This window comes from Trichomycterus rosablanca, chromosome 4 (assembly GCF_030014385.1).
Source record: "Trichomycterus rosablanca isolate fTriRos1 chromosome 4, fTriRos1.hap1, whole genome shotgun sequence".
NCBI lineage: Eukaryota > Metazoa > Chordata > Actinopteri > Siluriformes > Trichomycteridae > Trichomycterus > Trichomycterus rosablanca.
Genome location: NC_085991.1, coordinates 17,398,071 through 17,410,228, shown reverse-complemented (window position 1 = coordinate 17,410,228; position 12,158 = coordinate 17,398,071). Strand labels below are relative to the sequence as shown.

Sequence of the window (12,158 nt, the reverse complement as noted above, 5' to 3'; positions counted from 1 at the left end):
GCAGCAATTATAGCTTCAAGGCGTCTTTGGAAAGAAGCTACAAGCTTGGCACACTTGTTTCTGGACATTTTTGCCCATTCCTCTTGGGCATATCCTTGCAAGTTCCATCATGTTTTTTTAGCTCCTTCCACAGATGTTTGATTGGATTCAGGTCTGGGCTCTGGCTGGGCCACTCAAGGACATTCACAGACTTACTCCGAAGCCACTCCTTTGTTCTCTTGGCTGTGTGCTTCGTGTTGTTGAGGTCCAGAGCGCTCTGGAGCAGGTTTTCTTCAACCAGAAAGAGCATTCCTCATAGCTTGACCAGACGAGGTGGCCGAGTGGTTAAGGCGATGGACTGCTAATCCATTGTGCTCTGCACGCATGGGTTCGAATCCCATCCTCGTCGAAAACAATAGCTTTTAAATTCTTAATGCATGCTCAATAATCCAGCTCCACAAATCCACAAGTGGAGACTGTTAAACAATGTGTGGTTACTAATCTGTATGTCATTAACACTGTATTAATAGATTATAAGATGAACTGCTTATATTTGGTGTTACAGTTGTGAGTTTTCTGTGAGTAGTGCCAATATTTTGCACAGAGCTGAAAGCAAGAGTTTCAGGGGTTTTGTTCAATGCTTAAAGGCTTGGTTTTCAATGAGAATGGGATTCGAACCCATACGTGCAGAGCACAATGGATTAGCAGTCCATCGCCTTAACCACTCAGCCACCTCGTCTCAACCTGCCTAGGAAAATGTGTTTCTGGGCCGATTGGTCTGATTGATCAACCCAGACGGCTTGAACAGCTACATTGCCTTTTAAGAAATATCTGGGTGTTTACCAGAATGTGCACGCACACTGCATTAGTGCATTATTTGTTCAGTCTTTTACAAATCTACAAAATCTACATTGATCAATCAGACCAATCAGACCAGAAACAAGCAGGTAAAGCAAGACGAGGTGGCTGCGTGGTTGAGGTGATGGATGGCTAATCCATTGTTCTCTGCACATGTGGGTTCGAAAACCAGACCACTGAACAAAACCCCTGAAACTCTTGCTTTCAGATCTGGTGCTGCTCACAAAAAAAATCACAACTATAACACCAAACAGAAGCAGTTCATCTTATACAGCCGTTCTTTTAATATAATGTTAATGACATACAGATTAGTAATCACACATTGTTTAAATTGTTGTCTCCACTTTGTGGAGTTAGAAAGACAAAAAAGGCACAAGGTAACTGAGCCAGCCAGGAGTCGAACCTAGAATCTTCTGATCCAAAGCCAGACGCATTATCCATTGCACCACTGGCCCCTGTGAGACAGGGCTTGTGACTTCCCAAAAGCTCCAGCCTCATTCCTGTCTTTTGACCAATGAGAGAATGGAAAACTTTGAAGCACGGCATACAAAAAAACCCTGCCGTGACCCGGATTCGAACCGGGGTTGCTGCAGCCATAATGCAGAGTACTAACCACTATACGATCACGGCATTCCAACCGTCAGCCAAGTCCAGCTTACGTCCACTGCTCCCTGATAGACTGCAGTCATAGTTCCAACAGAACAAGCTTCATGAGCTACAGCAACATGGCACAGAGGAACTAATAGGCAAAGTTTTGCTCGAGTCCTATCATAAAGGCAAATTCCCATACCATGAGTCGAACCCAGGCCGCCTGGGTGAAAACCAGGAATCCTGACCGCTAGACCATATGGGAAACTGACGGACTCTCCATCGGCTGACGCCAGCATCAGTCAATTCTTCCCACTTTGACAAGACCTGCATTGTTGGATCTGAGAACCATACACGAGATATCTTGTGGCAATCTGTTCTTTGATATGCTACATGACCACCTTCCCATTGGAAAAACTTGCCCTTGATAGATATGCCACCTCACCCATTACTTTCTGGGGTATTCAGATATTTTCCCATTCGTTTCTGAAATAAAAGAGTGTTTGAGACTTTTGACTCACCCTGTACATATTTTACAGTAGGTACAGTGCTGTTGTGATTATATGGTAAGCCTTCTTTTTTTCCTTCTAAATGCTTGTGTGCAGATTTTTGACGTGTCTTTCAGTGCACTTTTTGCGAGTGTCTTTGGCTTATTGCTTACCATGATAAATACTTCACTTATTATTAACCAAATGTACTAACAGTTATGTGCCAATAGTGCAATACATTAAATACATAATAATACATAAATCAAGAGTTTAAGTTAATGTTTACATCAAATATAAAAAAGACAGCAGTTCTGTAAGAATAAACATATTACATATAATATTTACATAAATAATCAGTTATACAGTACAAATAGATGGTAGGTTTTGTTCCACACAGATGTAGTGAGTGTAAGTATACACATTACTTCATCTACATGTTACTAAACTCTGTAACAGGGCTGTACTGCTGGAAAAGGAAGTTAAAGAGAGGAAATGGTTTACTTATGCATAAGATATGATAGCAGGTGTTGAGCTACATTATTCTGCAGATCAGTCATGGCATTGTCTGGATTTCTGTGTCTTCTTTCCATTGTTTTAGGTGAGAAATAACATCACATTGTTATAAGGAGAAGCGGAGGACCCAAGAATGCAGAGAAATATATATTTTTATTTGTTATAAACAATATATATTTTATAAAACACAAAATTGGAAAAGGATAACAAAAAACAAATCGGGAGAACCCCGATTGAAGCCGCAGGCGCCGCAGGCAACTGAAAAAGACAAAAATGAAAAATATATAAATAAACACAATACCACGAGTCACGAACCCGGATCGCCGGCGTGCGAGGCGTTCGTGTACTCACAGAGCTATCTACTAGCTGGAGAAAAAGGGGGAAGTCTCGCGCTTAAAAGGCGCCGAGAACAAACGGTCCCAAAACACGGAGAAGAGAAACCAAAACCGAAACCGGCAAGAGTTTCGGAGTTTCTCGGACCAGCGCTGTCACCAGCTTCGCACCGCTGAGCTGGGAGGAAACCGATCTGCTAAGGGGAAAAAAATAGAGAACACAAAAAGGTTACTGCGCGGATCCGAACCGACGCTGACAGCGCCATAAACAAACGCTTAGCCCACTAGGCTAAGCTGGCACTGAAGGGTCCGCCTAATTTAGCGGATAAGATCTCTTCGCTGTACCGGCGGCTAGGCTAACGTTAGCCACCAGCTAACGGATACAGAGGAGATCTGGCAAAAAGCGAGGAACAGAACAGCAGCGCGAGGACTGCGCGGGGTCGCACCGATCTTTCCCTACCTGGAAAAGAAAACCCTATTTACCTCTGTCTTTCAACATACACACCCGACCATTCTAGTAATGCCCGGGGATACCGAACTGACCCTGAAAAAAGGGGTGCGACTGCACAGCCATTGCGTGTGAAAACAAGAGAGAAGGTGCGACGCCTACAGCTATGCGAGGCTCACTTAAATAGCGCGAGTGCAGCTGCAGGTCGTTGCACTAATTAGGCAGCCTCCTATTTAAAGCTTTGCTGTTCTGTGCTCTGTAAAACCTGCGACGCTGGGAGCTGGTGGTGCGTTCACCAGACGCCGCAGGTACCCTAACAGAACCCCCTCCTCTAGGGACAGCTCCTGAGGTCCCAAGATCCGCTGCCTGGTTCCGTCGGAACTCGCGGATCAGTTCCGGGTCCAGGATATGACGAGCCGGTACCCACGAACGTTCCTCGGGGCCAAAACCCTCCCAATCCACCAGGTATTGGGTGCTACCCTGCACTCTCCTGCTATCCAGGAGGCGGCGCACCGTGAATGCAGGGGCACCCTGGATGATACGAGGGGCGGGAGGTTGGGGAGGGGGTATAGCTCCCTCGCACGCAAATGGGCGAAGTTGGGAGACGTGGAAGGTTGGATGCGCCTTCATCCTGGGAGGTAGCTCCAACCTATATGTCACCGGGTTTATCCGTCTTACCACCTTGAACGGGCCAATATACCTCGGCGCCAGCTTATGTGGGGTACCTTTGACGGGGAGATCCCTCGTCGACAGGAGGACTCGTTGGCCCGGCCGGAACGTAAGAGCCGGCTGCCGTCTGCGGTCAGCATTGCGCTTCATGGTGCGCTGGGAGGCCAGAAGAGCCTCTCTTGCTTTCCGCCAGGCGGCACGGCAGCGACGGATATGTTGCTGCACAGTTGGGACCGCAACCTCTTGTTCCTGATCGGGAAACAGCGGAGGCGGGTATCCAAACTGTGCCTCAAACGGTGACATACCAAGTGCGGCGTGGTGCAGGGTATTGTGGGCGAATTCAGCCCACAACAGTTTATCCGCCCAAGTGGCTGGATTCCCTGCAGTTAAGCACCGAAGCATCTTGCCTAGGTCTTGAATGACCCGCTCTGACTGCCCGTTGGACTCAGGATGGTATCCTGAGGATAAACTAGCCGTCGCCCCGAGGAGTTGACAGAAGGCTCGCCAGCACTGACTCACAAACTGCGGGCCCCGATCCGACACAATGTCGGATGGGACCCCATGTGCTCTCACCACATGTTGCAGTATCGCCTGAGCGGTAGTCATGGCAGACGGGAGCTTGGGCAGCGGAACAAAGAGGCAAGACTTGGTGAACCGGTCAACAATCACCAGTACTACCGTGAATCCCCTGGATCTTGGCAAACCTGTCACAAAATCCAGTGCCAGATGGGACCATGGTCTGGAGGGCACTGGCAATGGATGGAGTAGTCCCCGTGGACGCTCTCTAGTGCTTTTATTTGTAGCACAGACAGCGCAGGTGCGGACAAAGTCCTTCACCTGACTCTCCATCCCCGGCCACCAAAACCTTCGGCGTAGCAACACCAGGGTCTTAAAGACTCCTGGGTGAGCCGCAAATGGGGACGCATGGGCCCATTCAAACACCTGCCGGCGAACTGTTGTTGGAACAAACAGTCGGTCAGGCGGACCTCCACCTGGGTCGGGCTCCACAACCTGAGCGTCCCGGACAACCTTGAATATGCCCCATGTGACCGGGGCAGCAATCTGACTCGCAGGGATGATGGGATCAGGCTCGGTTTCAGGTCTGGTCGGCTCCCACTGCCTGGATAAGGCATCCGGCTTACCGTTTTTCGACCCTGGTCTATAAGACAGAGTGAACTGGAAACGACCAAAAAAAAGGGACCAGCGAGCCTGACGAGAATTCATCCTCTTCGCTTGCTGGATAAACGACAGATTTTTATGGTCTGTCCAGACAAGGAAGGGATGTTTCGCCCCCTCAAGCCAATGTCGCCACTCATCCAGCGCTAGCTTGATGGCCAGAAGCTCCTTGTCTCCTACCGGGTAGTTACGCTCGGCAGGAGTTAAACGGTGCGAAAAGAAGGCGCAAGGGTGGAGCTTCTTTTCTTGGCCCACTCTCTGGGAAAGCACTGCCCCAACCCCGACATCAGAGGCGTCCACTTCTACAATGAAAGGTTCCTCTGGATCGGGCAACTGCAACACGGGAGCAGTGGTAAGGAGAGTTTTCAGCCTGTTAAAGGCTTGTTGGGCTTGCACCGTCCATTTAAACGGACCCTTCCCAGTAAGGACCGTTAAAGGAGCGGCGACCGTACTAAAGTTCCGTACGAAACGCCTGAAAAAGTTTGCAAAGCCCAAAAACCTTTGCACCTGGCGTACGGAACAGGGAGTTGGCCAATCCTCCACTGATTTGATTTTAGCCGGATCCATTCGGAGGGCGCCCTGAGAAACAATAAACCCCAAAAATGAAATAGTTGGGGCATGGAAAACGGACTTCTCCAGCTTGACAAACAAATGGTGGTCGAGCAGAAGCTGGAGAATCCGGCGGACGTGCCTCACGTGTTCCTCGATGGACCGGCTAAAAATTAGGATATCGTCTAGATAAACGTAGACGGATCTATCAAGGGCCTCTCGCAGAGCCTCATTGATGAAGCGTTGGAAGACTGCAGGAGCATTCATTAACCCAAAGGGCATCACTAGATATTCATAGTGTCCCGTGGGCGTAATGAACGCAGTCTTCCACTCATCCCCTCGCCTGATCCGAATCAGGTTATACGCGCTGCGTAAATCAAGCTTCGAAAAAATGGAAGCTCGCTGAAGGGCTTCGAAAGCCGTGGCCATCAGCGGCAGCGGATACCGATCCTTGATTGTTATGGTGTTCAGACCCCGATAGTCAATGCAAGGGCGCAAGGTCCCGTCCTTCTTCCCAACAAAGAAGAACCCAGCCCCAGCTGGGGAGGACGAAGGACGAATGAAGCCCTGTTGGAGCGCTTCCCTAACGTACTCCTCCATGGCGGTCTTCTCGGGTCCCGACAGGGAGAAAAGACGCCCCCTAGGAGGAGATGTACCGGGGAGCAGATTTATAGCACAATCAAAGGGTCTGTGGGGGGGCAAGTCCCGCGCCCGGGACTTGCTAAAAACCTCATGAAGATCATGGTAAACAGGTGGTACCCGGGCCAGATCATGGGCTATCGCGTCAGGCGATGGCGATGCCGGCGAGAGGCTAGCTGGCAACAAGCATGCATCCTGGCACCGCGTTCCCCAGGCAAAGATTGACCCAGTTACCCAGTCAATTTGGGGATTGTGCCTCCTAAGCCACGAGTGCCCTAGAACCACCTGGAGCTGAGGGACCTGAGTCACCAAGAAGGTGATCCGCTCCTCGTGGTTCCCCAGACGCATTGTAAGAGGAGGCGTCTGGTGGGTGATGGGACTACCGGCCACCGCTCGGTCGTCCACAGCGTGAACCGTGATGGGTACTCGTAGCGGTCGGAGCTCAATCCCCAACCTGCGCACCAGGCAGCGATCGATGAAACTTTCGACCGCGCCCGAATCAATACAAACCTTGAGCTCCACGTTCCCCGAACCCCAATGCAATGACACGGTAAGAAACAAACCATGATCAGGGATGTTGGATCGGCTCACCCTCGACTCCCTGCCTTGAGAGTGGCCTACTCGTTTAACCGAGCACGGGCCCTCAGGGCGGAGTCGGGAGATGGTGGTGTGGCCGCCCTAGCTGATCCCAATTGCATGGGTTCAGGGTCCTGGTCCCGCAACGGCGGTCGGGGTGCGCCCTGGAACCGACCAAAGGGTGGATGCAACGCTCGCTCCCGAGCCCGCTGTCGGAGCCTGGTGTCAATGGTGGTTGCAAGGAGGTAAAAGGCCTTAAGCGAAGTGGGGAGCTCACGAGTGGCCAACTCGTCCTTAATTTTTTCCCCCAGCCCGCGATGGAAAATCGCAATTAATGCGCCCTCATCCCACCCACATTCAGCCGCTAGAGTGCGAAACTCTATTACAAAGTCAGCTACCGAGCGCCCCCCTTGGGACAGCTCGAGTAACCGAGGGCCCGCCTCTCTTCCACCCCTAGGGTGGAAAAAAGTGTCCTTAAGAGCCTCCGTGAAGGCGCGCTCTGAAGAACACTCGGGTGCACTCTGCTCCCAGAGGGCAGTGGCCCACTCTAGGGCTTTACCTGTGAGTAGTGAGATTATGAACGCAACTTTGGAGCGCTCAGATGGAAATCTAGAGGGTTGCAATTCGAATGTCAGGGAACATTGCAGGAGGAAACCCCGGCATTTCTTTGCCTCCCCTGAAAAACGTTCAGGGGGTGGGATGGGGGTCTCTACCCCGGCTGATGCCCCAGAATGAACAGGGGCCTGGGTCTGGCTGTTTGAACTGGCGCCCAGCGTAGGCAGCAGCTGGGCGATCTCAGACAAACGCTGAGCCAGCTCATTGAGAGCCAGCTCGTGTCTCCCTAACGTTATCCCCTGGTGACGTAGGACGTCGGATACAGGGGGGATCTCTGCTGGGTCCATGATTGGTCGCACCTTACTGTTATAAGGAGAAGCGGAGGACCCAAGAATGCAGAGAAATATATATTTTTATTTGTTATAAACAATATATATTTTATAAAACACAAAATTGGAAAAGGATAACAAAAAACAAATCGGGAGAACCCCGATTGAAGCCGCAGGCGCCGCAGGCAACTGAAAAAGACAAAAATGAAAAATATATAAATAAACACAATACCGCGAGTCACGAACCCGGATCGCCGGCGTGCGAGGCGTTCGTGTACTCACAGAGCTATCTACTAGCTGGAGAAAAAGGGGGAAGTCTCGCGCTTAAAAGGCGCCGAGAACAAACGGTCCCAAAACACGGAGAAGAGAAACCAAAACCGAAACCGGCAAGAGTTTCGGAGTTTCTCGGACCAGCGCTGTCACCAGCTTCGCACCGCTGAGCTGGGAGGAAACCGATCTGCTAAGGGGAAAAAAATAGAGAACACAAAAAGGTTACTGCGCGGATCCGAACCGACGCTGACAGCGCCATAAACAAACGCTTAGCCCACTAGGCTAAGCTGGCACTGAAGGGTCTGCCTAATTTAGCGGATAAGATCTCTTCGCTGTACCGGCGGCTAGGCTAACGTTAGCCACCAGCTAACGGATACAGAGGAGATCTGGCAAAAAGCGAGGAACAGAACAGCAGCGCGAGGACTGCGCGGGGTCGCACCGATCTTTCCCTACCTGGAAAAGAAAACCCTATTTACCTCTGTCTTTCAACATACACACCCGACCATTCTAGTAATGCCCGGGGATACCGAACTGACCCTGAAAAAAGGGGTGCGACTGCACAGCCATTGCGTGTGAAAACAAGAGAGAAGGTGCGACGCCTACAGCTATGCGAGGCTCACTTAAATAGCGCGAGTGCAGCTGCAGGTCGTTGCACTAATTAGGCAGCCTCCTATTTAAAGCTTTGCTGTTCTGTGCTCTGTAAAACCTGCGACGCTGGGAGCTGGTGGTGCGTTCACCAGACGCCGCAGGTACCCTAACACACATAACACATGAGAACCTTTATCTAAACCTTAAATAGAAGTTACAATGTATCTGCTGCTAGATTGTTCTCAGTTTTTTTTCTTGCACTCATATGTTTACATATAAATAAACATTGTTCTTTCTCTGTCCACAGGTTTTAATCATGCACAGGAAATTAAATTAGTCTTGGAGAGAGACTCTTACTTTATCCTGCAATTACAAAGGATCTGGTAACAATAATTACCTGCAGTGGTATCGTCAGTTCTCCACATTTAGACCAGAGTTCATTATTCTGGTTGATGAATATAGTAAAGAAGCTGCGGTTTTTGCCACACAGATAAAATAAAATACCGTCAGTATGTCGTTTTAACGAGAAAAGGATGTCGTTTTAACAAGAAAATATGTCGTTATAACAAGAAAGGATGTCGTTAAAATAAGAAAATTATGTCGTTAAAACGAGAAAAGGATGTCGTTATAACGAGAAAAGTTAATTACCTTAAATGCTGCATAGCTGATGGAAGCGTATCTGCTGATGGAGAGACAGTTTGCACACATGCATGATGCTGTAGATTGTGTAACCTTACAGCTCGACATGCTGATCAAGATTCTCCTTTAGGAGCAACAATGTCTAAACTTAGTTTAATATTCAACATCTGTCTGACATTCGGCATTCCGATCTAAATAAGTGGTTGAAAAAACACATAAGACCCACTTATTTTATGATTTCTTACACGAATGAAAATAGTCAACATACTACAAAAAACAAGTTTATGTTAATTTTAAGATTACGTGTATTTATCTAAAGAAAGGTATAATGAAACCGTTTATCAAGCTCCCACTTCACCTAACGAGTTAGGGACCATCATAAAACTAACTGAGAAACGTAGGAGACATTTACTCTGCACTTATCCAGACTAATAAATCCATTTAAATCTTGTATGATTTGATGAATTAATGTCAAACAATTTTTACACAAACACATCAATGTTTCTCACCTACTACACACACCTTATTTTTTGAAATAACATAGTATTTATTTTACATTATATTTAAATAAAGATCAATAAATCTGTAATAAATTTATATTTAAAATATACAAATTATATTTCCCAAAATAAAAAACATACAAGAGTTAAATAGATTTGTTAGTCTGGATAAGTGCATGTTTCCTACGTTTCTCAGTTAGTTTTATGATGTCCCTAACTCATTAGATGAAGTGGGAGCTTGATAAACGGTTTCATTATAACCTTTCTTTAGATAAATACACGTAATCTTACAATTAACATAAAATTGTTTTTGTATTATGTTGACTATTTTCATTTGTGTAAGAAATCATAAAATAAGTAGATTATTTAGATCGGAATGCCGAATGTCAGACAGATATTGAATATTAAAGTTTAGACATTGTTGCTCCTAAAGGAGAATCTTGATCAGCATGTCGAGCTGTAAGGTTACACAAGCTACAGCATCATGCATGTGTGCAAACTGTCTCTCCATCAGCAGATACGCTTCCATCAGCTATGCAGCATTTAAGGTAATGAACTTTTCTCGTTATAATGATATCCTTTTCTCGTTTTAACGACATCCTTTTCTCGTTATAATGACATCCTTTCTCGTTATAACAACATCCTTTCTCGTTATAACAACATCCTTTCTCGTTATAACGACATCCTTTCTCGTTATAACGACATCCTTTTCTCGTTATAACGACATCCTTTTCTCGTTATAATGACATCCTTTTCTCATTATAACGACATCCTTTCTCGTTATAACGACATATTTTCTCGTTATAACGACATCTTTTCTCGTTATAATGACATACTGACGGTATTTTTTTTTTATCTGTGTGGCAGCAATACGCTTCCGTAAGTTTCTGGGTTTTCTGCAAAAATAAATGAAGAAAAAAATCGAGTGGATCTGAAGATCTCCTCTGCTGCAGTATCAGATTATGCTCTCTACTACTGTGCTCTGCAGCCCACAGTGACAGGAAATCATTCTATACTGTACAAAAACCAAACACTAAGTTACATATTTTAGTTCCTTTAGATCAAATATGTACATTTTGGTAGCACTTCACATTACAAAAGTTTATCTTTGCAGTCCTTATTTTTATTTTAGTTTCAGACCTCCAAGTGACACTTTCTTGTATTATTTCAAATAAATCAAGCCTTATTTTTTGGACAACATTCTGCTGTGGACCTTGACTTTCTTTGGAGGTGGAGAGTCAGACATAGCTGCTCAACCACCATAGTGGTTAAAAACAGGACAGGAAATAACCACAACAACAAGCAAACAATAAAAGAATGAAATACTATTTAATAATAAACCGACTTTTTGAGCCACTAAACTTTATACAAGCAAATGAAAAAATGTACAAAGAAACTGTAAACCTAAATTTCTAATTAACCAATCATCTCAAAACAAATAAATACGTAATCCTAAATTACAGACGTAATTATCCACATCTAGATTGTATTCATAAATAAGATTTGTTCGTCGACCTTCACAATATCAGATGAAAGAGGAGTTAACATGACTAACTGGATTGGGGGTGGGGAGCTAGATGTGGTTACATACAGTAGAAACAATTCCTTATGTTTTCTTTGAATCTGACACTCAGCACAATAATGTTACTCCTGTTCTTCATCTTCATTGTTGCTGATGATAATGGTAAGTTATATAATAAGCATCATGTTTTATTGTTCATGTATTACATTTCTACTATAAATATATTCGCAATATCCAGTTAAAATAAATGTTGTTTATTTATTTATTTATTTTAGCAGAGGCTGCTGAGAGCATTAAACCCAGTCAAACCAGCGTATCATCAACTGATGGAAGAAACATCACACTGTCTTGTATATATGAAGGATTAGAATATGGTCTCCACTGGTATCGACAAAAACCTGGATCAAAACCAGGCTTGTAACTTCCATTGTGTTCATTTGTATTCCTGAGTAAGGTAAGCCTCTGGTTGAAGTATATTCTTTGCTGTAACTTGTTTTAGAATCTATCTTTGTAACTTTGACTAACTTGCTTAACTGTGCTAGAATTTAACTATTTGTAGAAACTACAGTCTGTTGCTGCATTAATCTGTGTTTTGCTGATTGGTTAAAGTGGTTCCAGGTGTCTATTGTTAGAGGCCTAGGTGTGAATTGAGGGGCAGGGCTAAGCTTAGTATAAAATTAAATCTCCAGCCATTGAATTAATCAGTGCTTGTAACTTCCATTGTGTTTATTTGTATTCCTGAGTAAGGTAAGCCTCTGGTTGAAGTATATTCTTTGCTGTAACTTGTTTTAGAATCTATCTTTGTAACTTTGACTAACTTGCTTAACTGTGCTAGAATTTAACTATTTGTAGAAACTACAGCTAGTCTGTTCCTGCATTAATCTGTGTTTTGCTGATTGGTTAAAGTGGTTCCAGGTGTCTATTGTTAGAAGCCTAGGTG

General features: G+C 45.7%; 3 non-coding genes and 1 gene segment (V, D, J or C); 2 read left to right on the top strand and 2 right to left on the bottom strand.

The window, feature by feature from the left end:
* Positions 1-306: 306 nt before the first annotated feature.
* Positions 307-388, top strand: trnas-gcu (transfer RNA serine (anticodon GCU)). Its single transcript has one exon. It is a non-coding gene; the product is annotated as a tRNA-Ser (tRNA).
* Positions 389-636: 248 nt separating this feature from the next.
* Positions 637-718, bottom strand: trnas-gcu (transfer RNA serine (anticodon GCU)). The gene has a single exon. It is a non-coding gene; the product is annotated as a tRNA-Ser (tRNA).
* A 677-nt stretch (positions 719-1,395) lies between these two features.
* Positions 1,396-1,467, bottom strand: trnah-aug (transfer RNA histidin (anticodon AUG)). Its single transcript has one exon. It is a non-coding gene; the product is annotated as a tRNA-His (tRNA).
* A 7,015-nt stretch (positions 1,468-8,482) lies between these two features.
* On the top strand, positions 8,483-10,846 carry LOC134311858 (T cell receptor alpha variable 38-1-like). The segment is given in 4 exon segments: positions 8,483-8,518; positions 8,895-9,005; positions 10,604-10,675; positions 10,829-10,846. Coding segments are annotated over 4 exon segments (237 nt in total).
* Positions 10,847-12,158: the final 1,312 nt, after the last annotated feature.